The sequence below is a fragment of the Onychostoma macrolepis genome, chromosome 19 (genome assembly GCF_012432095.1).
Source record: "Onychostoma macrolepis isolate SWU-2019 chromosome 19, ASM1243209v1, whole genome shotgun sequence".
Taxonomy (NCBI): domain Eukaryota; kingdom Metazoa; phylum Chordata; class Actinopteri; order Cypriniformes; family Cyprinidae; genus Onychostoma; species Onychostoma macrolepis.
Genome location: NC_081173.1, coordinates 29,028,782 through 29,056,607, shown reverse-complemented (window position 1 = coordinate 29,056,607; position 27,826 = coordinate 29,028,782). Strand labels below are relative to the sequence as shown.

Here is a 27,826-nt window from a genome sequence, read left to right as displayed (position 1 = left end):
ATGGTAACAAAAGTGGTTAACATTCAACCTGTTCTTTTTCATCAGTATTATTTGTGATTTGAATTTTGTGAACAGGAGTTCCTCATTTGCTGTGCTATAAGCTGGGCTTCGGACGCTTTCACTTTCGAATTCAAATTCACGACTAGGGTTGGGTACCGTTCACATTTGAACCGGTACGGTACCGGTATCGGTACCTGAAATTCGGTACCGGTACCCAACGGTACCTTTTTTCGGTACTTTACTCTCTGTGTAATAACAAAAACATTTATTTCAGTGAAAAAATAAGTCCAAAACTCTCAATTTCAACATTTTGAACAATAGGGCCCTACAATTTCTTCCAGAAATTCTTGTTTTATTTTTTCTGATGATCAAATGAAGGCATGAAACATTTATTTTTAATCAAATGAAAATGAAACCCTTTTATTTTTTGGCAAACAAACATAGGTTTACTGTTAATATTAATACATGGTAGAAAAATTGTGTGAATATTCCTTTAAAAAGTTAATAATAATTGTATTTTTCTACAATTAAGTGGTTAATGTGGTTGTAATAATTATTTGGTAACACTTTATTTTAGGGTCTCTTAGCTAGTTGCTTATTAGCATGCATATTACTACAATATTAGCCATTTATTAGTACTAATTAAGCACATATTAATGTCTTATTCTACATGGCCTTATTCTACATCCCTAATCCTACCCAATAACTAAACTTAACAACTACCTTACTAACTATTAATAAGCAGCCAATTAGGAATTTATTGAGGAAAAGTCATAGTTAATAGTGAATAAGTGTTCCTATTCTAAAGTGTTACCAATTATTTTTATCATTTAATTGTTTTATTTAAATTTGTCAGTAAATGGAATATATAAAGACGTACATTATACTGTATAAAAGTAATACAAGAGTAATATATTTCTGTTACACCGCACTTTTATTTTGACAGGTTGCCGTGAAGTTTCTGTGTATACAGTATGATATGATGCTGGTTTTCTCAAATGAAACGGTAAAATTCTCATGAAGTGACTCTGACAGCCTGTAAGTTCATGTGTTCATGTTGTGAGATGCAGAGGCCGAAAATCACCGCGAGTTCATGTGTGCTTCAGTATTTAACAAAACCGCGTCTCCGCCATTCATACATACCGAGACTAACGGAACATGCAGGATTCATATTTAAACCGTCTTTTTGCGTTTTAATATTCACATACGCTATCGCGATTCGAATTAAGTGACAGACATTCTTTTATTCATCCAAAAATTATGAATTCCGTGGCATTCCGTGCTATAGAGTAAATATGAATGGACTCCGCCATCCTGTCCGCGTCATATGACCCTAGAAATGTAAGCACACTTCAGAACATTTCGGTTTGCCCTGTGTGTTGTGTTTTAAAGAGTTGCAGGTGTGACAAGTCACAGGGTCTCTCTCTCTCTCTCTCTCTCTCTCTCTCTCTCAATTCAATTCAATTCAATTCAAATTAGCTTTATTGGCATGACTGTGTAGCATCACAATGTTGCCAAAGCAATACATATATTATACAGATAAATAAAATCATGAGGAAACACATATGTCCATATTATACATGTAGGTAAAAAAAAAAGAAAAAAAAAAAGAATAATTAATTAATAAATAAATGATTAAATGAATACAGAGAGCAGTTATAAATGGAAAGGGGGGATCAGCCTTTGTCCCTCATTTGATGGCAGGAGGACACATACTGTGCTGCCAGGTGGATACACTTTTCCTTTTCTCCCAGAATATAACAGAGTTTGTCCAAGTTGCTTTTATGGTTAAATTCAGGTGAAACTAGAGCTATTTGTTTGAAATAGGCATCTCTGATGTGTTTATATTTGCTGCACTCCGTGAGGAAGTGCAGCTCGTCCTCTACGAGTCCCTCAGTGCAGTGAGAACACAGTCGCAGCTCTCTGGCTCTCCAGCTCTGCTTGTGTCGGCCCGTCTCCACACACAGACTGTGTTCACTCAGACGATACTGTCAGCAGCTTTCTCTGACCATACTCTTTAATACTGCTCAGGTATGGCGCTAATTTATAATCAGATTTTATTCTGTGGAAGTAAGTTAATTTCTTTACTTGAGTTACTTTTGCTGCCAATCATGAATGTATTCTTCCTGGGTTATTTTTCTGTTTCTTTAATTTTTGAATTCTTTAACTGAATTGTGGAATTGAGTTGATGTTTTTCCACTAAATAGTGAAAGGGGTCAGTCTCTGGGTGTTTCTGCCGATAAGTGAAAGCACTGTGGTGGCAGCTATCTGTCGGCGCGTCTGAAAGATGGATCCAGAACTTCGCTGCTCTCTTCTGGATCTCAGAGAGCAGAGGAATCTGCCCAGTTCTGCCCTGCAGCCGAGATTCGGGCGTTTCTGTGAATTCCCAGGATGCTTTTGCAGAATTCAAGGTGGAAAATTTCAACAGGGTTTTTGTCCCATGATTCATAGTTTAATTTAAATTTGGGGCCCCAGATTTCACAGCCATAGAGAAGAATGGGTTTGATGATGCTATCGAAGATTTTCAGCCACAGTTTAATGGGTGGGTTGAATCTGAACAGGGGTCGTCTTATACTGTAAAAAGCCCTGCGTGCCTTATCCGTCAGATCTTTGATTGCAGTATTGAGCTGTCCAGAGGCTGAGATCGTCAGACCCAAATAATTATAACAGGTGACGTGATTAAGAATTGTTCCACCGATTGTGAACTCATATTTTTTGTCAGCAAGACGAGGCTTTTTCTGAAAGATCATGATTTTTGACTTCTCCATGTTTATCGGTAAGGCCCAATCGTTACTGTACTTTTCCAGAATGGAGAGGCTTTGGTGCAGCCCCTCTTCATGAGGAGACAAGAGCAGAAGATCGTCTGCATACAGGAGGCATTTGATTTCTCTGCCCTCGAGGGTCAGACCAGGACCAGAGGACTTATCAAGTGCTGATGCCAGTTCATTAATATAGATATTAAATAGAGTCGGGCTGAGGCTGCAGCCTTGACGGACTCCTTTCGTCTGACTGAAATTATCGGTTCGTTTGTCGCTGATTTTGACACAGCATTTGTTCCGTTGTATATGTCCTTTATGATGTCATATGTCCTTCCTCCTATTCCACTCTGGATAAGTTTTAGGAAAAGTCCATCGTGCCACACCGAATCGAAGGCTTTTTGGAAATCAATGAAGCAACCAAATATTTTTCCTTGTTTTGTCTGCGTAACGTATTTTTGTATGAGTGTGTGGAGTGTGTAAATGTGATCTGATGTTCTTTGTTTAGGCATAAATCCAATTTGACAGTTGTTTATAATTTTGTGTTCTTGAATGAACTGAACTAATCTGTCATTAATAATCGAGCAGAATAGTTTTCCGAGGTTGCTGCTGACTGTGATGCCTCTATAATTGTTTGGGTCGTACTTCTCACCTTGTTTAAATATTGGAGTTATTAGATTTTCTTTCCAGATTTCGGGAAAGTGTCCTGATTTTAGTGCGAGATTGAATAATTTCAGAATAGCATCTTTCAATTTGGAGCTGCTGTGTTTCAGCATCTCGTTAGATATTCCATCCAAGCCACAGGATTTTTAATTTTTTAGGGATTTCATTTTGTCTATTAGTTCATTTAATGCTATGGGTTTGTCTAGATGGTTTAGCTGCTCTTTAATGGTGAATTCTAGGTCGTGTAGTTCAGAGGTCAGATGTTTTTGGGTAAGGGTAGGTTCATTTTGTGAAAAGAGTTTTCCGAAATGTTCAGTCCAGATGTTTGGGTCGTGGATGGGAATGTGTTTAGCTTCTCTGGATTTATCTAAATTATTCCATAATTCCCAAAAAGAATTTTGATCGACTGCCTCCTCGATCTTGTTGAGCTTTATCTTCATGTGATCAGCTTTTTCTGTATTAGCAGTGACTTGTATATCTTAAGGGTTTGTTGATATGTGGCTCGTGTTTGTTGGTTTGCAGGGTCTCTGTGTTTTTTATTTGATAATGATCGTAATTCTTTTCTTAGTTTTTGGCATTCTTTATCAAACCAACCAGCTTTAGCGATTTCCTTTTACATCTGTAATGTTTTCTTTTCTCAGGGCTTTTCTGACTACGGTAGAGAAAATTGAAGTTAATTGTTCTGTTGCTAAATTGATCATTTTCTTCTCTTCACCAAATGAAGTCAGTAGAAATGAGTCCATCATGTTCTCCACGTGAGTGCTGTGGAGCTCGGCTTCGTACTGGGCAGGACTGTCTTTACTCCATATAAATGTGGAGGGGAGGGGGTACAGTTTGACCTTCTGCTCTGAAGATGGCAGAAGATTCACTGACGTGTTCAGACTGAGGACTATGTGGCTGTGGTCTGATAACGGTAGCTGTGGCATCACTGTGAAATAGTTGATTTTGCTTTGGTCTAGATCCGTAATGGCGTAGTCTACTGTGCTGCTGCCCAGACAGGAGCAGTAGGTGAGTCGACCCAGAGAATCACCCTTTATTCTGCCGTTAACTATGTATAGACCCAGGCTTTTGCAGAGCTGCAGGACCTGTTTTCCATGTCTGTTTACTGTGTTGTCATAATTCTGTCGTGCTTTAGTAAAACGTTTTTGTTGGTACGTATGTGAACTGTTAATATATTTATCTCCATCTGAACTAATGTAGTCCGCTTCTCTCCCTGTTCTAGCGTTCAGATCCCCCATTAACAGAACTGGGCCTAGAGACTGAAAGTATATGATCTCTGACTGTAGGGTTGAGAAGGTGTCTTCATTATAATAAGGCGACTCACGTGGGGGGATATATGTGGCACATAGGTACAGGTCCTCATCTAAACACAAAATCTCTTTTTTAAGTTTTATCCAAATGTGTGTTTTTCCTTTTTTCACAGGCTGAATATACTGCCACAGATGGTCTTTGAACCAAACTATGATTCCTCCTGAATCTCTTCCGTTTTTAACATTAGGCTGTTTGATTGAGGGGATACGCAGCTCTCTGTAGTTTGGAGGGGTGTAGGATTTGGAGTCTAAACGACTCCACGTCTCAAGTAATATAATTATATCTGAACTATATACAATATTAACAAAATCAGAGTTAGTAATTTTCTCCCCAAAAGCTGAAGAGAACATCCCTTGAATATTGTAACATGTGATTTTAAACGATGACATTGAGTATTATTGTAATTACCAGAATAATGTTTGAGTTCATGACACAATCATATAAATATATAGATTAGTCAATTAAAAGATGATATAGAGAATATAGAGAAATACAGTGAGTGGGTCTATTTTACAAATGTTACATTTAAAAATAAACAAGTAAATAAGCAAAAAAATAAAATAAATAAATAAGTCATTAAGAAATAATGATCATTCTTGACTATAGACCCATCTTGTGCTTAAGTTAATAGATTATCACATATAATTTTCAGCATGTTTTTGATCTGGATGAGGTCAGTGGAGTCTGATGTACCTCGTCGTGCCGCTACAGCGGCGTAGCTGCCGGGAAGCTGCCCAGCTCTCTCCTCCCGGTCCGGATGTGTCTTCTGAGGGCTGTTCAGGGTCGATGCCTTGATGGTTTTGCAAACAGTCTCATGCCCTCTCGGTGGATGTGGATATGGTCGTAGAGATGCTGATGTGTGATTTGCTGATGGTTGGCTATGTGGACATTCGGTATTGGGGCACAGATGTTAGCTATCTCCACGTTGATGTTGTTGATGATCCTTTGTGGCACGTCTCTGCGAGGTAGAAGGCTCGAGATGATGACTTTGGCTCTGGGGTAGATCCTGCTAGCTGTTCTCACCACGCTGGTCAGGGCTTTTGTGACGTCCACCCTTCTGGTGCTGAGGTCGTTTGTTCCGGTGTGAATAATAATGTGTGACGGGGCACCCAATGCACCCTCTTGCAGCAGTCTTAAAGCAGAGTGTGAGGTGGGACACCAGAACTTCTTCACGGATCTCCCCGGAAACAGTCGTCTGGGGTCAAGATGGTGGCCGTTGGAGTCGCAGAGGATGACGATGTTGTCTTTTCTCTCCTGTTCTCTGCCGTTGCTCGTGAATGATGATGATGTTGTAGTCGGTGGATGGATCTGAGTGCTGCTGAGGTTCTGATGGGCTTGAGGAGACTGACGGGTGGCAGGGGTGAAGGAGCTCCGAGACTGTGTGCTGACACGCTGCTGTTGAGCTGAGTTTGTGGAGGTGCTGGGTGTTTGTGAGCTGACACACCTCTGCTGTTGAGTTGTGGTCGTGGAGGTGCTGTGGGGTCGTGTGCTTACACACCGCTGCTGTTGTATTGTGTGTAGCTGGGTCCTGGTCTCCTCCAGCCGTCTCTCCAGAGTGTGGCCGTGTTGTTCTCTTCTGGTCAGTTCCTCTCTCACCCTCCTCAGCTCCTGCCGCAGCTCTTGATTGTCCTCCTCCAGGTGTCTTACAGCAGAGCAGAGTTGTTGAAGTTGTTGCACACTGGTCAGGTTCAGGAGCTGATGAAGGTTGTTGTTAGTTTCCTCTTTAAACAGGAAGAAGTCCTGCTCCAGCTCAGCGATGTTATCTCTCAAAGCCTTTATCTTGGGAGACGCAGGAGTGCTGGTGTGCCCATGTGTTCTTGAGCTGGGGTCAGTGATGGTAACTGAGGTTGTTCCGGCCTCATCTTCTGCTTGGCTCTTTACTTCAGGAGCTTTCTTAATTTTCTGAACCTCCCCTTTAAGATTTCTGAAGTTCCTCTGGAATTCATTGAGGCTGGTTTCTGGTCCCTGGACCATGACTGTGCCATTGTGATAAAGGTTCACAGTCAGCTTTGTGTCGTCGTCTCCTTCCAGGGTGAGTTGTCTACCTTTGCTGATGCCTCCTTTCCTCATACATGTCATGGCGGAGCAGAGGACGGTGTGCCAGGATGATGGGTGTTCGGTAAAGAAGAGCAGGTTACACCGGACTCTGTTGTTTTCTGGTCCACTGTAGTCAGATAACAGTGTCTCTGGGTTCTCTCTCAGGATCATTTCTTTCATCTTTTTCTTGTCTTTGGCAGATTTAACTTCTGCTGGATATATTATCTCCAGCTCCTCTTCATTTTTGAAAAATGCCTCTGCTTTAGATAGGCCCATTTTGTTCTCAACTGAATTAACTGCCACGGAATGTTAGCTTGGCTAGCAGGCCGCTTAATGTACTGATTATATTGCAGTTTTCAGTTGATATCAATAAAAAAAAATTACTTTTTTTAGAGGTCTTACCTTAATAATCTTCTGCCTCTATTGTTTACAGTTAGGTATCCAATTATTTAATCAAAATTTGAGTCATTAAAAACATACATTCTCTGGTAAAAATGTTGTTAAATCAGGAGCTGATTATTTTGTTGCCAACTCCCATCGTAACCATGGTCACACCATGGCTCGCTCTCTCGCTCTCGCTCTCTCTCTCGCTCTCTCGCTCTCTCGCTCTCTCGCTCTCTCTCTCTCCTCTCTCTCTCTCTCTCTCTCGTATGCGCCCAAATGCGTTATCAGGCACCGAAATTTGGTACCGAATCATTTAATGTGAATCGATACTCGGTAGTACCGACGCAATTCGGTCCGTACTTAAAAGTATCGAGTTCGGTACCCAACCCTATTCACGACCTTGTCACTTTTTACAAGAAAAGATAATTGTCTGTTTTGCTTACATCTATTCACTGTTTAAAACTAAAAAAATGATTAGAAAGATGGATTTATTGTTATTCTTAATTGAAAAGCACAACAACAATAAAACAGTAGGCTACAAACTAACTTATATGATGTAATTAACAGACGAATAAGACAAGGCATGGCATAGGCTTCACCAAACAGCAAAGACAAAACCAACATGTTCATCTTCTCTGGTTTAAGAAGCAGTCTTTTATTTTACTTTCGTTTGAAAACCAAATCTTCCATCCCGTCCACCATCGTTTCCTCAGTATTCGCGTCATTTTTGCTGCTCATGCTGAATGCGAGTATAAACCAGGCTCTGCTCCCAAAGAGCTCGCATTGAAAGCGCCTCTCTCACTCCTGCTGCACTGTGTGGCGGCTCTGCAGCTCGCGCTTTATGCATGGAGCAGAACAGACGTTTTGGAGCAGCGCAGACCATGCACTGGCACAAATGTGACCACGTCAAATTTTAACTCACACATAACTATCGTTATCGGCTGATATCATTCTGAATAATCGGCTTTCGGTATCGGCAGATAAATTCAGTATCGGTGCATCTCCAGTAAAAATGAAAATTAACCATTGTAAAAAATAACATAAAATTAAAAAAAAAAATGTACAAATAAAATACTGTAAAAACACATTCAGAATTCTTCAATAAAGAGGTCCAAGCCACAAACTAAACTAAAACGAACTACCTCTGAGATAAAATGACAAAATTTGATTTTAAGGAAATAAAAATTAAAAAAACAGTAAAATTTTGCCATCATTTAAGCCTAAACTGTTACAGAACATTAAAAAACAAGACTTAAAACAATCTTCACATAAACCAGTTTGAATAAATGTGATGTGTATCAGTGTTTCACACACAGTGAAAATCTGACCTTCTTGTCGTCCAGCAGACGGAGCGTGTTCTTCTCTCGTCTCAGCAGGAAGATGACGGTTTCCTCGTGGTTCTCCTGAGTGGCGTACTGCAGTGGCGTCCATCCGGCACGACATTCGACATGTGGCGACGCTCCGCTCTCCACCAGAAACGACACCACCTCCAGACAGCCAGCTTTAGCCGCGTAATGCAGCGCCGTCCAGCCACTCTGAAACACAGACCAAACACATCAGCTTTATTGCTTTTTTCTATTTAATATTTCTATTTTATTTTATTTAAATTTTATTTAAAGGCGTCATGAGAAACCAAATTTCCCTTGATCTTTTGATACAGAAGAGGTCTTTGTATGCCTAATGTATCCGGCAAGTTTCATAACTTAAAATGTCCTCATCATCAATAAAAAAACATTTATGTAATAACCCTCAGAAAACGGCTCATTTTAGATCCTATGGAACAAGCTGATGTCAGCTGGGCACAGTCATTTGAATAAATACTGCCCCAGAGCAACAAGTCAACATAGGCCCGCCCACTGGCGTTTAGCCGCTAACGGCTTGGCACTTGATTACGCTGAATGCGAGTGTTGCGTCACCTCACAAGCAAATCACTGGATACGGACAAATGGAGTGAAAGAACGTTTGCTTTGACGGGTTTGGATTAAACAGCTCGTTCACATCTTTGAACGGATATCAGAAGGATCCCAGCGTAAGGAACAAGTGGATAGTTTATTTTTAATGGCATCCTGGATCGTGTCTGAAGATTGTTGTTCAGAGCATGTTGTTTTGTAAACGAAGCACAGTTTCATGGAGCGTTCACAAAGAAACATTTGCTGAAAGATGAAACGGTACTAGTTTTGACAGCAGCTACATCAACCGTAAGTAGATTATTTAATAATGCCTTGTCTGGAAATGACCGTTTTATTTTGATTATGTTGTCAAAACACTCATAATATTGAGGGGGCATTGACAGTGTTTTCTGTGCAGTGACATTAGCCAATCATAACAGTGGCCGATTACTGAGAAGCCTTAAAGGACCAACCCCTTAAAAACAGCCTGTTCCTGAGAGAGGTTCAGAATGAGGGTTGAAAATCCACATATTTATTTGTTTTTTGTGCAAAAAAACTTTAGGTTACTCACGTAACCCTGGTTCTCTGATAACATGAGTGAGTTATCTCACTATGGGAATTGCCTCGGGTGTGACCAATCCTGGAAGCACCAATTACACCACGTCTGTCGGTTGACAGACCAATCACGACAGTGATGAGGGAGTCCTGCCTCCCCAATATATACCACTGCATAACGGTCCCTACCTCATTCTCAGCATATCTCTTCCCCGTGCTACTGCAAGGAGGGAAGTGTGGCGAGATACCTCACTCATGTTATCAGAGAACCGGGGTTACGCGAGTAACCTAAAGTTCTCTTTCAAACATTCGTTCGGTATCTCACTATGGGATATAGACAACCCCCGTATTGCAGATATGCCATCCGAAGCAGGCATGCCAACCAACTCAGTAATGTGTGATAACATAATAACACAAGCCCTCCATGTATTATTCACAAAATAGGATGGAGACATGTGAAATAAAAACCTCTGTACGAGTGTTTTTTTTTTTTTTTACACACTTAGGACGGAATGAGCCAACGAAGGCTCTGTAACATCCAGCCTATAAAATCTGACAAAAGTGTGTGGCGAAGCCCAACTCGCCGCCGCACAAATGTCCTGAATTGAAACGCCCACGAGGTGGTATGAGTCCTCAGCCCCTCTGGAGGACGTAGACCCATGCTATTATAACTCAATATAATAACTTCCACTAGCCAGTGGGACAGGCACTGACGAGAAATAGGCTTACCCTTATGAGAATCAGCCCATGAAACAAATAACTGATTACTCTTTCTTAATTCCTTCGTCCTGTCCACGTAATGACACAACGCACGGACAGGGCACAAACAATGAAGCCGCTCTTCTTCCGACGAGGAAAAAGGCAGGTGATGAAAAGCCAGTAAATCCACCTGTCTACAGGCGAAAGCTGACTCGCTCACCTTATTAGGCACAAACGCTGGATTAGTCTTGAGAGATACTCGCGAGAAATCTGCAGCAAACAACATACAGGAGTTATGAACCGACAAAGCATGAAGTTCACTAACTCGTTTCGCGGTCGAAAGAGCCAATAACAAAGCAAACTTTAGCGAAAGGAGCTTTAAATCGATATTATCTATCGGCTCAAAAGGAGGCTGAGAGAGTGCGTTAAGGACCACGGACAGATCCCACGGCAGAATCAGCGGCTTTGAAACCCTGTTCAGATGCCGAGCACCCCTCATAAACCTGCACACAAGCGGGTGTTGACCTATAGTATTTCTGTCAATCCTCACATGGCATGCAGAAATTGCAGCAAGATAAACCTTAACGGTAGAGAAGGCTCTGTCCTTATCTAAAAGTTCTTGCAGAAAACACAACACCTCTGCCACTGAACATTGAAAAGGTACAATTTTCCTTTGCGCGCACCATAACTCAAATACATTCCATTTCCTATCATATGCAGAGCGCGTCGAAGCCGCTCTCGTATTTTGAATTGTTTCAATCACCCTCGGAGGCAAACCCGTAACACTTAAATTGAACCTCTCATGGGCCAGGCCCAAAGAGACATTTTGTCCGGTGCTGGATGAAAAATCTCTCCGTGCACTTGTGAGAGGAGGTCTCTGCGCAACGGGAGAGGGCCGATCGAGCAGGAGCTGGATTATCTCCGCCAGCCACAACTTCCCTGGCCAGTTCAAAGCGATCAGTATTACTGAGTGGCCGCACTCTCTTACTCTTTTTAGAGTTGGTACGATCAGACTCAGAGGAGGAAACGCGTAAAGCAGTACGTTTGGCCACGGGTGAGCCAAAGCATCCACACCCATCGGTGCACCGTCTCTCGCCAGAGAAAACAATAGAGGGCAATGCGTATTTTCATGCGAGGTGAAGAGATCTATGGCAGCTCAGCCAAACCTCTCCCACAATTGGTTCACTAGCTATTCTCAGAGGTGTTAGAGCTGCCTCGACACATTTTGTAAAATTCGTAGGCTGTGCCCTGATAGGCGAATCTGAGGAATTTTCTATGCGCCGGATAAATGATTTATGTAAAAGTAAGCGTCCTTCAGATCTACTGATGTAAACCAGTCTCTGGGACGAATAACATTGTATAATGTTTTTACTGTGAGCATTTTGAACTTGTACTTTCTGAGGTGTTTGTTCAGGTACCGCAAATCCAGGATGGGACAGAGACCCCCGCCACTTTTGGGAATGACAAAGTACCAGGAGCAAAAGCCGTGCTGGCTGTCCTCCAGCGGCACCACCCGAATTACTCTTTTGCTCAATTGAGAGGTTATTTCTTCCTCTAAAATCCGAGCTGACTCCCCTTCTGCTGTTGACATTAACACACTGTTGAAAAGTGGAGGTTTTACAGCAAACTGCAAACGATAATCCCGGTCTATCCCAAGGGTGGATAATACCCAAGGGTGTACTGCGCATGTGCGCCAACTCTCAGCGTTAGCAGAGAGCGGACCGCTGTAGCTCTCGCTCACTGATGGCACGGTGGCACCATCCAGCGGTGGAGCTAGGGGTTGCAGTTCTGATTTGAATGTATTTTTGTTTTTATTTTCCCACAAATCTGTGCCCTTGGCCCACTGCCTGGATGCACAGGAAACATTTTTATTTCTTTCAAATGTGAACACTTGTGTAAACTTTCGTCCTCTTTCTTGCATAACCCCACGGGTGGAGAGGGGAGAAACAACATGTGGGGCACTGGATGAACTGGTGCCAACACTCCAACAAGAGAACTTCCTTCCTTTTTCCTTCCTTCATTTTTCTTGAAATCATGAAATCACATCCCGATGCTTCTTTGCTGTTTTAAATGTAACGTTAAAATTATGGTAATTTGTTTCTATCGTGTAATCGACTATTGATTTCGGTGTCGACTAGCAGGAGCTAGTATACTCCTGCGCTGTGCAGAGGGGTGTTACAGAGACTCCGTGAGTTCTGTAGCCCCTCTTTTGACCCAAAGCCAGACCACAAGTTAGGTCGCCCGCCACTTTTTCTCTCCCTGAGGGTTAGTTGGGCGATGCTTAGCCGCTGCTACCGCAAATGAGGCCTTGCCTCTAGGCTGGGGCTGTTTTGGGTGAACCTCCACCTGCATTGGCTGCTGAGATGGGGGGGGGCCTAGGGTTTCTGTACCCTGACTTCCCCATCCTTCTTGCACAAGTCACACTGCTGACGTATATTTGTCACTGCAGTCCCGAAAACGGCTTTCAGCTCCACTGGGGTGTCAAGGGACTCTGCTTTCTCCCTCTCTGATAAGCCCGTCAGACCCAACCACAGGGCTCTTTCACCCACCACGGCCAGGCCCATGCTGCGGCTGCAGCTCTGGACCGTTCCCCTCGATGAGCGCAGGTTGAGATCTGCAATAGGGATGTGTGGGTCTAGTCGACTAAACGGTACAGCTCCTGCTAGTCGACACCGAAATCAATAGTCGATTACACGATAGAAACAAATTACCATAATTTTAACGTTACATTTAAAACATTTTAACAACAACCTAAAATAAATTTTTTGAAAAATAATAAAAATATATAAATATTTTTAAAAGCGTATCTGGGCGGAAACTACATTTTTACCTCAGACCTCGCATGCCTTTTCTCCATTTCAGCTCGAAATGACCACGTGAAGAACCAGCAAGGTGTGGGATTATTTTGAATTAGAAGGAAACGGAAAAGTTTAGTGTAAACTGTGTAATGTCAAATTGGCTCTACTGGAGCGATGCGTAATCATATTCAATACAGGCAGGTATGCGTTAGCTTGGAGGCTAGCCAAAGCCAGCAAATGTCAATCATGTCATACACTACAACCCGTTGCTGCGGTCTGCGATCCTATCCGCGCCGTGTATTCCTCTAAAGACCCACTTCGGTGGTGGTGCGGGATGTACAGGCTCTTTTCGAAACTGTCTGCTTGCTTGTAGTTATCTCTCTGCGTGCCTGTAACTTCAGTTCCTGCCGAGCGTGTTTTTTTTTTTTAAGTGCAGAATCGCCTTTAGTCCCATCTTTCGCCAGACCACGTTAATATGTTAAATTCACTGAACAAATGCGCATGGTCTGAGTAAGTAAAACGAGCATTGTTTTGTTTTTAGACAATATAGCCAACATAAAGTACACTTTTAAAAGCCGTTTTAATGCTATTCCTTGATAAACTTTCCTATTGTTTTTGACTTGTGTTTTAATATGTCGGCTAACGTTATATGAAAATGAAGAATTCTGTCAGTCTATTTTCCATTTCTGCATTGCTCCAGCTGATCTGAATAAATAAGCTATGCACTGATTTATGTTGAGTGTATGCTCTTCCTTATTTTCTGTTTAACGATCGCCTAAAATTAAATGATGATAACGTGAGGCAAGCATACGGCATAATCGTGACCTATTTTTAGCAGATTTCATTGAGGGATTTGACAGTGTGACGCAAAGATTAAGTATTTCAAGTGTAGGCTGTTATACACACACAGTTTTTTTTTCTTTTGCCATTTTTTTGGGGTTTCTAGCTTTTAGACTAGTTGGATACAAAACTTCACTTTAAACGACAGTCAAATTAGTCGTAGCGCACATCCCTAATCTGCAATGACGCAGATCTCTTCCCACAAAGCTGAATCGGGTGACCCAGCATCAATCTGCCTCCCCATCTCCTCTATGGGCTCAGCTTGGTATGCTGTGAGCAGTGAGGTGGCATTTAGAGCTCTGACAGCCAGGGCAGAGGAGCGGTAAATTTTAAAAAAAGCAGACAGCCTCTCTGTCCGTCCTGGCAGAGAAGGAGAGGAGGAGGATAGGGCTGCCCGTCGATTGGGGTGGAGGTGACTTGCCACCGACAATTCGACTGGAGGTGGGTTGGACATCCCCACCTCCTCCATATTATGAACGTCCAACCTAGAAAAACCTTTAACAGGAACCTTATGTGAGAAGGGTTTGTCCCAGAAGCGCCGCATCTCTGTGACACATGCTGGGACGGCTGGTATCAGCTGCTTGACTGGGGAAGTACGCGATGGCAGCCTCTTCCCATCATATAAATCCCTCTCTGCACCCTGGCCCTCTTGCTGAGATGGCCAGTCGATAGAGAGTTTAGCAGCTGCTCTTCTACACATTTCAATAAGGTCCAGTTCCCCTGGCATGGGGGAGGGGGACTCACCCATCGCACTGCCAGGCCTGGAAGAAAGATTAGGAGGGAGGATAGCATCCTCTTCATCTTCCTCCAAATCCTCCTCTAAGAGATGAGCAATCGCCTCATCATCTTCATCCTTTTCCTCTTTGTCCCCTGCCAAAGGGTCTGATTCAAAGAGAGGAGGAAGTTCCGGAGAAATCTTGTCCATCAACTGCATTGGGCCTGCATTGCAACCTTGTTTATTTCCGTGGGAGGCGCGGAAAAACTCTGATCCCTTTCATTCGCGGCCGTGACTCTTACTCTGCGCTCCAAAACCCTTAACGGGAACTGAGAGCAGTGCGGGCAGCACTCTGGATTAGCGAGCACAGCCTGTACATGTCTAACTCCCAAACACGCTATGCACAGAGGGTGATAGTCTTTAGACCAGATCATAGACCTGCATGCACACGGACGAGAGGGATCTTTCCCTTGCGCTGTGCTGCTGGATGGGCTCGCAGTCGCCATAACAGAGATGCGAACACCGAGAGATTAACGAGATCACCAAAACGTGCCTCTTGATAACGGGTCTTACAGCAAATTATTCCCGTAAATGCGCTGGGATCGTACCGATCCGTCACACCACTTAACGGGAGGTAATTAAGAGAAAAGAGCTGTAACTGCTCGATAAAGAAAATGAGAACCTGCCTTGACGCGCTGGTCCCCACTACAAAATACAGCAGAAAAAAAAAATTCACTTTAACAGAGAGTATTTCCCAACCAAAAAGCAGCCGCGTTCGGTGACGTACCTAAAAATCGGCTCGTCCGTGAACAGTTTAGCGGCCACTCAACGAGGATCTGCTGAGGATAGCTTCCAAAAGGATCTTCACGGGGATGAGAACGAGAATGAGGTAGGGACTGTTATGCAGTGGTATATATTGGGGAGGCGGGACTCCCTCATCACTGTCGTGATTGGTCTGTCAATCGACAGACGTGGTGTAATTGGTGCTTCCATGATTGGTCACGCCCGAGGCGATTCCCATAGTGAGATACCGAACGAATGTTTGAAAGAGAACTTTATTAACATTATAAGTACACCTCAAGCAACATATTAAAATAATGAAAAAATCCATGTCATGACACCTTTAATTACACTTAGTTTTAGTTATCAAAAACAGCACAGGAAATCTGAGCACAGTTTGAGACACTATTGAGGTCTCTTCTGAACATTTGAGATTACAAGGGTCTTTTTCTCAGGAGAGACACCTGAGAAACAAGACCAACACAAGCATCCAGGTTTCTTCTCACCGTGTCCGTGTGGTTGATCTCCGCTCCCTGTCCCAGCAGGACTCTCACCATGGCCACATGTCCGTGTGCAGCGGCCAGATGCAGGCAGGTACATCCGTGTTTGTCGGTCAGGTGCAGCAGAGATCCAGAGCGGCTGAGCAGCAGCCCAACCACAGCTGTTTGTCCGCTCTGAGCTGCCAGGTGCAGAGGACTGGAGCCCTGAAACACATGACGGACGGTCAGTACCACACTCAAACGTCACGGTTCACACTGCAGCAGTGCTTCTGATCTCTTGCCTGAATGTTTGTTTCAGCATCGGCTTGAACACCAGGAGAATTCAGCAACAGGCGAACCACGTTCTCATGACCGGACTGAGCCGCCAGGTGCAGAGGAGTGTAACCTGACTGAACACACACACACACACACACACACACAATCATAATCATCACTATATGTATATTGTGGCTTTTGTGTCTGTAAAAGCAAATTACCTTGAGATATCAAGACTTATTTTTGGAGAATATATCTTGAATATTCTTTACACAGACTGTTTAATGCTGTATGGAGGTGGCATAAATGCATTTACTGTGCACAGGAAAAATATTGTATAAATAATATTATGAATTTAATATTTTACGGTTTTAAATATAAAATTATAAATATAGATAATATATAATACATGTAATATATAATATTGAATATATTATATTATATATTTTAAATATATTTAATTACAAATTGATGAATTACAATATGAATAATTATTACAATATAATAAATAATAAAATAAATATTATATAGATTTTATAATCTTTTACTGTTGCACTGGGTCTTTATACAGAATTTAGAGCAGTTATACAATTTATTTAAAATAAACTATAAAATTTATTCTGTAAAAGGTTAGTTGTATAACTCAATTATGGGTTATATTTCTAGTTTTACTCTGTACCTTGTGTATGCTGAACACATACACAAACATTTGAAATAAAGAATAAAATAATGAAATTAATGTTTTAATAAATAAATGACAATGATAAATATATAATCATTGATTTAATTATAAAATATCAATAATTATAAATATATAATAATAAACATAAGTAAATATAGACTTTCATAATATTTGTTTTTAATATTTAATGATATACAGAATTTGGAGCATAAAGCCTACTCGGAATTAACTTGACTTTGTAGAGATGCATTTATTTAGATTAAAAAAAACAAAGGATTTTAAATTTCAGTAAATTCAATAAATTTTTCCCTTTTTCTTTATTCAAAAAAAAAAAAAAACTGTACAAATTAATCAGATTAATCTTTATTAGAAAGACAATAACAACACTCATGGTTTTGATTCCCAGCTTAAATAAAACACACAAACAAAATGTAAAGCTTCATTGCAAAGCAAGAATCTCGCAAATGAAGAAATCTAATTAAAAATGCCTTATTTGCTAATAGCCATGTTCTGCAGTGTATCTGTCACCTCAGCTAATGGCTGTTGTCTCTTGACGTCGTCTTTGCCGCTGCTGCTGCTGTTGGTGGGGAATTCACTGCGTATTGTAGCTGGAACTTTAGTCAGGATCTCTCTCACGAAGTCCACCTGTCCGAAACAGGCTGCCACGTGCAGAGCCGATAAACCTGTCTACACACACACACACACACGGTTCACTGAAACGTTACAGCTCAATTTTTTTCTGCTTAACCTTCAGAAAAAAGGTCATGTGTTCACATGCAGCACCTTGGAGCTCTGGAGCTTCAGCGAAACACTGCCTTTCAGCACCTCCAGAATATTAGTGTGTCCATTCTTGGCAGCCAAATGTATGGCCGTCATGCCCTCCTGAAAGAGTAAAAGGTCAATGTAGATAATTAGAAATTATGTTAAAATGTTCTTGGTCATATTTTGTCTGTCTAACTCACGGTGTCCTCTTCCGTCACTGATGCTCCAGCGTCCAGAAGAACCTTCACCACCTCCGTATGACCGCCAGCAGCAGCCAAATGCAGCGGACACAAACCATTAGTCTGCCGAGTTAGAAAGAGCCGAAGATATACAGGGTATTATACACAAAATTTCTCATTTAAATTTAGCTTCATGAATGTCATGAAAAAAAACTGAAATAAAATTAATAAACACTATATAGATACTTAAAAATACAACCATGAAAAAACACATTCATTCATATACAGGATGTGCGTATATATACACGTATACAGTCATGGCCAAAAATATCGGCACCCTTGCAATTCTGTCAGAAAATGCAACACTTCCCTCAGAAAATTGTTCCAATTGCAAATGTTTTGGTATTCATGTGCTTCTTGTTTTTGTTTGCACTGCAACAACACAAAAAAACAGAAAAGAAAAGTCAAACTTGATAAAATTTCACACAGAACTCAAAAATGGACTGGACAAAATTATTGGCACCTTGTCAAATTGTAAGAAATAATTGCTTTTCAAGCATGTGATGCTCCTGTAATTTGTATTTAGACACACCTGTGGCAAGTAACAGGTGTGGGCAATATAGTAATCACACTCGCAACCAGTTAAAATGGAGAAAAGTTGACTCAACCTTTGTGTTGTGTATCACACTGAGCATGGAGAAAAGAAAGAAGTGTAAAGAATTGTCTGTGGATTTGAGAGAAAATTTTTGGGGAAAACATGGACAATCTCAAGGCTACAAGTCCATCTCCAGAGATCTTAATGTTCCTGTGTCCACTGTGCGCAATATCATCAAGAGGTTTACAGCCCATGGCACTGTAGCTAACCTCCCTGGACGTGGACGGAAGAGCAAAATTAATGAAAAATTACAACAAAGGATTGTTCGAACGGTGGATAAAGAACCCCGAATAACTTCCAAGCAAATTCAAGCTGATCTGCAGACACAGGGTACAACAGCGTCAGCTCGCACTGTCCGTCACCATCTGAATGAAAAGGGACGCTATGGTAGGAGACCCAGGAGGACACCACTGCTGACACAAAGGCATAAAATAGCAAGACTGGAGTTTGCCAAAACTTATGTGACAAAACCACAATCCTTCTGGGAGAATGTACTGTGGACAGATGAGACAAAAGTAGAGCTTTTTGGTAAAGGACATCATGGCACTGTTTACAGAAAAAGAAATGAGGCCTTCAAAGAAAAGAACACAGTCCCTACAGTCAAACATGGTGGAGGTTCAACGATGTTTTGGGGTTGCTTTGCTGCTTCTGGCACTGGATGCCTTGACTGTGTGAAATCTGAAATCTGATGATTACCAAAGAATTTTGGGGCACAATGTAGTGGTCAGTGTCAGAAAGCTGCGTCTCCACCAGAGGTCATGGGTCTTCCAGCAGGACAATGACCCGAAACACACTTCAAAAAGCACTCAGAAATGGTTACAAACAATTTCTATGTAATTTTGGCTTTCAAGTTATGTCTCTGTCTTCCCCGATACATTTTAATCCGTTGTTTCTCCCTTCTACCGTCGACGGTGCTTACGCTTATTGGAAGAATCAAGGTGTCCACTCTGTAGCTGATCTTTACATCGAAGGCACATTTGCCTCATTTGAACAGCTAAATGTTATGTATAACATTCCGAGAAGCCACTTTTTTAGATTTTTACAAATATGCGACTTTGCTCGTAAAAATTTTCCCAATGGCCCGCCTCCGTCTGCAATTGATACCATCCTAAGTTTTGATGTCTGTTCTAAAGGCTTAATTTCTAAGTTAATCAATACTTTTGCCACTTTACAGTCTTTCCCCACCGATAGTTTGCGTATCAGTTGGTCTTCAGACCTCAATATGGAAATAGACCAGGAAACATGGGAGGAAGTGTTGGACAGGGTCCATTCCTCGTCTATCTGTGCACGCCACTGCCTTATTCAATGTAAGGTGGTTCATAGGGTTCACTGGTCAGAGTGTAAGCTGGCACGGATTGATCCAACCATTAACCCAGAATGTGACAGGTGTCACTTAGGTCCAGCCACATTAACCCACATGTTCTGGACCTGTCCAGCTCTTTCTTTGTTTTGGGGGTCAGTATTTAATTCTCTCTCAGCCATTACATCTGCAAACATACCACCATCACCAATCATAGGTCTCTTTGGGGTGTTGCCTGGTGGTTATCCATTGCCCACTCACTTTTCTAACTTTGTTGCTTTTCTTACACTGCTTGCTAGACGTGCAGTCTTATTAAACTGGAAGAGCCCTCAGCCACAATCTCACACACGCTGGTTGAAAGATGCCCTGTATTTCATGAAACTAGAGAAGATTAGACACTCTTTACTGGAGCCTAACAGTACTTTTAGTAGAATTTGGAAGCCTTTTCTTGCACATGTTAAAACTCTCCAGCTGGATTCGGTCTGATTAACCCTCCCCTTGATAATATACATACTCACTGGTTGATTAGTGTGTAACCCTCTGTAACCTTTGTGATCTGATTTGGGATGTGTGTATGTGTGTGTGTATATTTATGTATATGTGTAGATATATTTGTCTATCTCTCTCTTTTATGTGCGCTTGCATGTGTACATTTATATACATCTCATTCTCATCGTAAAAGATACCCCCCCCCCCCAGTATTTATTTGTTTTATTTATTTATTTTTTAATGTATTTATTTATTTACCCTCCTGTTTTGTTTTGGTATCTGTTTTGTGACCCTTTCATGTGATTTCTTGTTTGTAAAATGTTTAAAATTAAGAAATAAAAAAAGGGTTACAAACAAAGAGCTGGAGAGTTCTGAAATGGTCAGCAATGAGTCTAGATCTGAATCCCATAGAACACCTGTGGAGAGATCTCAAAACAGCAGTTGGGAGAAGGCATGCTTCAAATCTGAATGACCTGGAGAAGTTTGCAAAAGAAGAGTGGTCCAAAATTCCAGTAGAGAGGTGTAAGAAACTCATTCATGGTTACAGGAAGCGATTGTTTTCAGTTATTTTTTCCAAAGGGGGTGCTACCAAATATTAAGTTAAGGGTGCCAATAATTGTGTCCAGTGCATTTTTTTGGGTTCTGTCTGGAATTGTATCAGATTTGATTGTTTTTGTGTGTTGTTCCAATGCAAACAAAAAAATTAAACGTGAGTACCAAAACATTTGCAACTGCTATAATTTTCTGAGAGAAGGGTTGTATTTTCTGACAGAATTGCAAGGGTGCCGATATTTTTGGCCATGACTGTATTTATGTGTGTGTGTGTGTGTGCACATTTAATTTAATGTTTTTAAAGGTGCCATAGACTGGAAAACTGTCTTTACCTTGGCATAGTTGAATAATAAGAGTTCTGTACATGGAAATGACATACCGTGAGCCTCAAACACCATTGTTTCCTCCTCCTTATGTAAATCTTGTGAATACAAAAGACCACTGAAATATAGGCGAATCAGAACATAACACCGACTGTGACGTTACAGTCAGGATCACTAATAGTTATGCCCTCAGCATTTGCATATACCCGCCCATGTTCTAGGCCAGTCGCCAGCCGAACCTGCAAAGCTGAATCAGAACTTCTGCAGGTACTGTTTAGAAACAAGTGAGGACAACAGCGAAAATGGCAGATCGTGGAAATAAATGTTATGTTCAAGGCTGTGCAGGGGATGTGAAGTGCAGGGATGGGTTGGTGTCTGTATTTAGAAAGGCACAGAAAGCAAATAGCGCGTTCTAATAAAATAACGTGAGCCACTAAAGGGACATGGTTAGCTCCTTGCTAGCGGTAGCCTGTTACATTACAGTACATAAGATTTCACTTACCACATAAACAGAGTAAGGAGAGATGACTGAGGATGATGGCGAATGATTTACAGATCCTGAGTACCACTGACAAGCATCTGATCTTGTAAAATGTGTGGTAAGTTCTGCCGCTCCATAGTATAAACAGAGTACGTGTGATTGTGAATCTCGAAAGCAAAAGTGAAAGTAAAAAGTGATTGTGCATTTGAAAGCAGTTTCAGTGCCCCGCATATTAATAGCGGCTCCCTGATGCCTGCATTTTATTTACAGTATAATTACCTGATGATATAACTGCGAGAGAAAGTATTGCAAAATATATTGTCCCTGTGTTTCCTTAGCCTGACTACGTCAGACTTCGTATTTCCGCTCAATTTCATTTAGCTTCTGTACTCAGTCTGATATAGCAAACCATCTCCCAGATTATCTCCGGCTCCGCAGCAGCCGGGCCAACCAACGTAGACGCTAAGTGCCGAATTTAAGATTGTAGTTTAGGTGAGGGAAATCTAAAACTACAGTGTACATGGAGACACGGAATGCTATTCGCTCTGTTGTGGAGAATATTCCCGGCATTTGCCAACTGAAGCCCGAACAAGAAGAGTGTTTGGTTCCCATTTTAAATGGAGGTGATGTTGTGGCCCTACTCCCGACAGGTTTTGGGAAAAGTTTAATTTATCAGCTGTTACCGATCGTCAGCAAGAAACTGGGGAGGCCAAAGTTCGGCAAGGCGATAATTGTGGATGCATAGATTTACTTCACATAATATGCAAAAGTTTCGATGGTTTTGTTTTCGCCGCATACCTGTGTTTACAGCAGAAGTTCGAGGTGGCTGAGCCGGCAAATAACATACGTCATAACCAACCGTTATGTGATTGGCTTACGGGTACACCAATGATTTTAAACTTCAGACAAGCACCCGCCCCACAAGAAAGTAAACACTTGTCAATTATGCCCTTCCAGACTCTGTCTACGAAGCAAAGCGAAGTAGCAGAATTTGGTATTACCAGGCTAGTGTTTCCTTCCTGTGAGCTACTGAAATGAGCTGCACTGTGAAACAGCCAATCAGAGCAGAGCTCAACATTATTATTCATGACCCTTCCAAATAAGCCAATAACAGACTGTTTCATTCTAGGGAGAAATCCTAGGGTTGTAAATGCACATGTAAAACCGTTTCTGGAAAATGTTTGCCCTTACCTAAGCCACATACCTTCTATGTAGATATCACAGAACAATTTAAAATATTGTATCAATGCATTCAATGGCACCTTTAATAAACAAATAATAATAATAATAATAATGAGAAATGTTTCCTTGGGAAGTGGCTGAAAAAAAAAAGTATATATATCAGCTTGAAATAAATATAAATGAATATAAATATAAATATATATAGAGAGAGAGAGAGAGAGAGAGAGAGACAGACATAGATAAATAAGTATTTCAGCCACTTGCCAAGGAAACGTTTCTCATTTTTATTTAGTTTAAGTAAAGTATAAGATTTAAAATAACTAAACCTGAAATCAAAATGAATTAAAAAAAACACGACTGTTGCTTCATTTAAATATCTAATTATCATTCTTGTTTGTTTGTTTCAGATATTTGATTAAATCTCATTTATTTCTGTTTGCTGCCTCTTGTATTTGTATATGTTACTGTAACTAATATGAAATATGTATACTTATGGGAATATACTGTTTCTAATAAAAATGAAGTAAAAAAACTATAGATATATTCACATTAAAAACTACATTAATAAAAACTATATTTTTCATTTTTGTTCCACATTTCTAAAATTTGAACTAAAATCAGAAATGAAAACATAAAAATAATATTAATAACGGTATCTTATTGATGCTAAAATAATCCTGACCTTGTTGTTGAGCGTGACCGGTCCTCCTTGATTAAACAGGAGCAGTTCTTTAATGACGGCCACACTGCCTTTAGCCGCAGCGATGTGTGTGCAGGTCGCTCCCTCCATGTTAGCTAGCATGGCTAATTCAGGCCGCTGCCTCAGAAACAGCTTCACCACCTCAGAGTGATCGTTCTCCGCCGCCAGATGAAGAGGAGTCTGACCGCGCTGAAACAAACACCACTAGATGAGCCACGATAGCAGGATTATTCTGTCAGTTATAAAGACAAGTGGGCATTGGAAAAAGAGGACTTTAATCAATGAATTGATTAAAATATGATCAATTATGAATTAAAGGATTAGTTCACTTTCAAATGAATATTTCCTGATAATTTACTCAACCCCATGTCATCCAAGATGTTTATGTGTTTCTTTCTTCAGTCGAAAAGAAATTAAGGTTTTTAATGAAAACGTTCCAGGATTTTTCTCCATATAGTGAACTTCAATGGACTCCAAACGGTTGAAGGTCAAAATTACAGTTTCAGTGCAGCTTCAAAGGGCTATAAACGATACCAGACGATGAATAAGGGTCTTATCTAGCGAAACGATCGGGCATTTAAAAAAAAATAAAAAATGTATATGCTTTATAAACACAAATGCTCACCTTGCTCTGTTCTGCGATGCGCGTTCATGACTTCACATAATACATAATTACATTGAAAAGGTCACGCTTGAGAGGTTTGTGTCACCGCAGCAGTATCCTCCATCTGCCTAATTTCTTCCTCTGTGTATTCCGGTTCAAAAAGGTAGGGCAGGGTGAAAAACTCCATCTCATCTTCTCCAAGTTCAAAATCGTCCGACATCGTTGTTTTACCTTTTAACTCCCTTTTTTGTAAACGGCGTTTGACTTAGTATTTGCACGTTCAACTTGTAAACACTGACTCGGTACTTCCACCTACGTCAAGCGTGACTTTTTCAATGTAATTACATATTGCGTTATAAACACAAAGGCAAGCATTTGTGTTTATAAAGCATATACATTTTATTTTATTTTTTTGAAATGCCCGATCGTTTCGCTAGATAAGACCCTTATTCATCGTCTGGTATCGTTTATAGCCCTTTGAAGCTGCACTGAAACTGTAATTTTGACCTTCAACCGTTTAGAGTCCATTGAAGTTCACTATATGGAGAAAATTCCTGGAATGTTTTCATCAAAAACCTTAATTTCTTTTCGACTGAAGAAAGAAATACATAAACATCTTGGATGACATGGGGTTGAGTAAATTATCAGGAAATATTCATTTGAAAGTGAACTAATCCTTTAATGTAATATAAATATTTATATAATAATTTATATATATATATATATATATATATATATATATATATAAATGTGTCTTTATGCAGAGTTTTGAGAAGTTATAGAATAAACTTGGCTGTGTAAAGATTTATTATTAAATTACAATGTCACTTATTTAGATTACTTATCTCAAGTTAAATTTTTTTATTCCAAGTACAATAACACAAAATGGAAGGATTATTATTATTATTATTATTATTATCAGGGTTCTGTCAGCTATAAAGATGACATCTCCGACTTATAAAAAAAGAAAATATAGAGAATAATTTATCGTATTTTACCTCAAACATTTTATAAACAAGTTTTATTAAATATTTTAAGGTTTATTTTGGTATCACTTCACATTAAGGTCTCATTTGTTCACATTAGTTAATGCATTAGCTAACAAGAACTACCAATTACCAATATATATATTTTTTTACAGCATTTATTAATCTTAATGTTAATGTTACTTAAAAAAACAACTGTTCATTTATTTTCACACGTTAATTCACAGTGAATTAACGATTATTAACAAATAAAGCTTGTAATTTTAAAAAGGTATTAGTAAATGCTTAAATTCACACAAGCTAGACTAATAAATGCTGCAGATATTGTTCATTAGTTCACATTAATTAATGGTAACAAATAATGTTATAGGTTTGTTATTTATTGTGTTACGTTTTATCATTAACTGTTAACTATGTATATATAATATAAATTATATCTGTATACAGACATTGTGTATTATTATTTCTTTTTATATTTTACTGTGTTATTGTTACGAATTTACTCTCTCACTACCGAGTATTGTAAGCACATATCGCTACCCTAGCTGATAGCTACTTTACGGAGCCTGTCTTAGTTTTCATAGTCATAGTCTTGCCTTGCCTGTTTTCCCGTGTTTTGATTCTAGCCTGTGTATCTTGGATTAACCCTTTGCCTTGCTGTTTTGGATTGTGTTTGGCCCTGCCTGGATTATTGCTGTGTACCTGGATTATCTCTCTTTGCCTTGCCCTGTTGGATACTGACCGCCAATCGAAGACCCACGCTTGTCCTAGGAATACTCTTTGTCTTGCCTCATCTATTTCTGTTTGCTGTGTATCGACCCATGCTCGTTTCTGACCATGCTTATGAATAAAGCTCTGCAGATGGATCCGCAAGTCTCATGATCTGATCACTCCGTAACAGTTATATTGAATTTGGATCAGTTATAGAGATTACTCAGAATAAACTTGGCTGTGTAAAAAGCATTTATTTAGATAAATGTAGAAATCAATTAGGAGTTATTTCAATTATATATCAGTTGTATTAAGTTTACTATACATATTTAAATTGAATTTTGTTTAAATAAAGGAAATACATAATTGATAGATGACAAAAACAAATTCACAAAGTGGTTTCACTTTGCTCAAAAGAGTCCATTTTTGAAGTTGCACTCATTAAATCATGGTGGATTTGAGATGTAATCTGAATAACACAATATATTATTTATTGCAAGTCTCTGTGTTTCTGTCTCATTACACTCACAATATCTGTGGCAGTGACGTCAGCTTTCAGGTTTAACAGGCTGCAGCAAACGTCCAGCTGTCCGCTGATGGCTGCCAGATGCAGAGGCGTCTGCTTTCTCTGTGAAAACGAGCCGTTCAGTTTAATTTCTCTAGGTTATCATATCTGCACAGAGCTTTCAGTTCTTACCAGAGAGAGAGCATCAACACTGGCCTGATGGGTCTCCACCAGTAACCTGACAAGCTGCGCCGAGCCGCTCTGAGCACTGAGGTGCAGAGGCGTCAGGCCCAGTTTGGTCTTGGCGTTCACAAAGGCCTTATGGGCCAGCAGGATGTCCACGATGTCTTGATGACCATGTTCTGCAGCCAGATGAATGGCGGCCTTCCCCTCCTGATGATATTTCATATAAATCCACAATTCATTATTTCTGATGCGGTTCTTCAGGATACAGATTAAGAGATTCAGATCCATAAAAAAACAAAAAAACTGAAAGTCTCAAAATAAAACGCTATTAAGTCACAATATATATATATATATATATATATATATATATATATATATATATATATATATATATATATATATATATACACATATACATATACATATACACACACACACACACACACACACATAGTGGGTACGGAAAGTATTCAGACCCCTTAAATTTTTCACTCTGTTATATTGCAGCCATTTGCTAAAATCATTTTAAGTTAATTTTTTTCCTCATTAATGTACACACAGCACCCCATATTGACAGAAAAACACAGAATTGTTGACATTTTTGCAGATTTATTAAAAAAGAAAAACTGAAATATCACATGGTCCTAAGTATTCAGACCCTTTGCTCAGTATTTAGTAGAAGCACCCTTTTGATCTAATACAGCCATGAGTCTTTTTGGGAAAGATGCAACAAGTTTTTCACACCTGGATTTGGGGATCCTCTGCCATTCCTCCTTGCAGATCCTCTCCAGTTCTGTCAGGTTGGATGGTAAACGTTGGTGGACAGCCATTTTTAGGTCTCTCCAGAGATGCTCAATTGGGTTTAAGTCAGGGCTCTGGCTGGGCCATTCAAGAACAGTCACGGAGTTGTTGTGAAGCCACTCCTTCGTTATTTTAGCTGTGCGCCACGGTCATTGTCTTGTTGGAAGGTAAACCTTGGCCCAGTCTGAGGTCCTGAGCACTCTGGAGAAGGTTTTGTCCAGGATATCCCTGTACTTGGCCGCATTCATCTTTCCCTCGATTGCAACCAGTCGTCCTGTCCCTGCAGCTGAAAACACCCCACAGCATGATGCTGCCACCACCATGCTTCACTGTTGGGACTGTATTGGACAGGTGATGAGCAGTGCCTGGTTTTCTCCACACATACCGCTTAGAATTAAGGCCAAAAGTTCTATCTTGGTCTCATCAGACCAGAGAATCTTATTCAGCTGTTTTTAGCAAACTCCATGCGGGCTTTCATGTGTCTTGCACTGAGTAGAGGCTTCCGTCGGGCCACTCTGCCATAAAGCCCCGACTGGTGGAGGGCTG

At 40.4% G+C, this 27,826-nt stretch overlaps 1 protein-coding gene and 1 long non-coding RNA gene across 7 annotated transcripts in view; one reads left to right on the top strand and one right to left on the bottom strand.

The window, feature by feature from the left end:
• Nucleotides 1-27,826, bottom strand: part of trpn1 (transient receptor potential cation channel, subfamily N, member 1) — a 90,044-nt gene that overhangs the window by 9,496 nt on the left and 52,722 nt on the right. For all 6 annotated transcript variants that reach the window (XM_058752813.1, XM_058752814.1, XM_058752815.1 and 3 more), the window contains 9 exons: nucleotides 26,486-26,686; nucleotides 26,318-26,416; nucleotides 23,470-23,676; nucleotides 17,827-17,928; nucleotides 17,648-17,746; nucleotides 17,393-17,551; nucleotides 16,209-16,316; nucleotides 15,934-16,131; nucleotides 8,480-8,686 (listed from right to left, as the gene is read on the bottom strand). In XM_058752813.1, the coding sequence (XP_058608796.1) occupies nucleotides 8,480-8,686; nucleotides 15,934-16,131; nucleotides 16,209-16,316; nucleotides 17,393-17,551; nucleotides 17,648-17,746; nucleotides 17,827-17,928; nucleotides 23,470-23,676; nucleotides 26,318-26,416; nucleotides 26,486-26,686 (1,380 nt within the window). The remainder of the gene's footprint in view (nucleotides 1-8,479; nucleotides 8,687-15,933; nucleotides 16,132-16,208; nucleotides 16,317-17,392; nucleotides 17,552-17,647; nucleotides 17,747-17,826; nucleotides 17,929-23,469; nucleotides 23,677-26,317; nucleotides 26,417-26,485; nucleotides 26,687-27,826) is intronic.
• On the top strand, nucleotides 8,697-16,331 carry LOC131525345 (uncharacterized). Its single transcript, XR_009267192.1, has 3 exons — nucleotides 8,697-9,349; nucleotides 15,973-16,150; nucleotides 16,226-16,331. It is a non-coding gene; the product is annotated as an uncharacterized LOC131525345 (long non-coding RNA).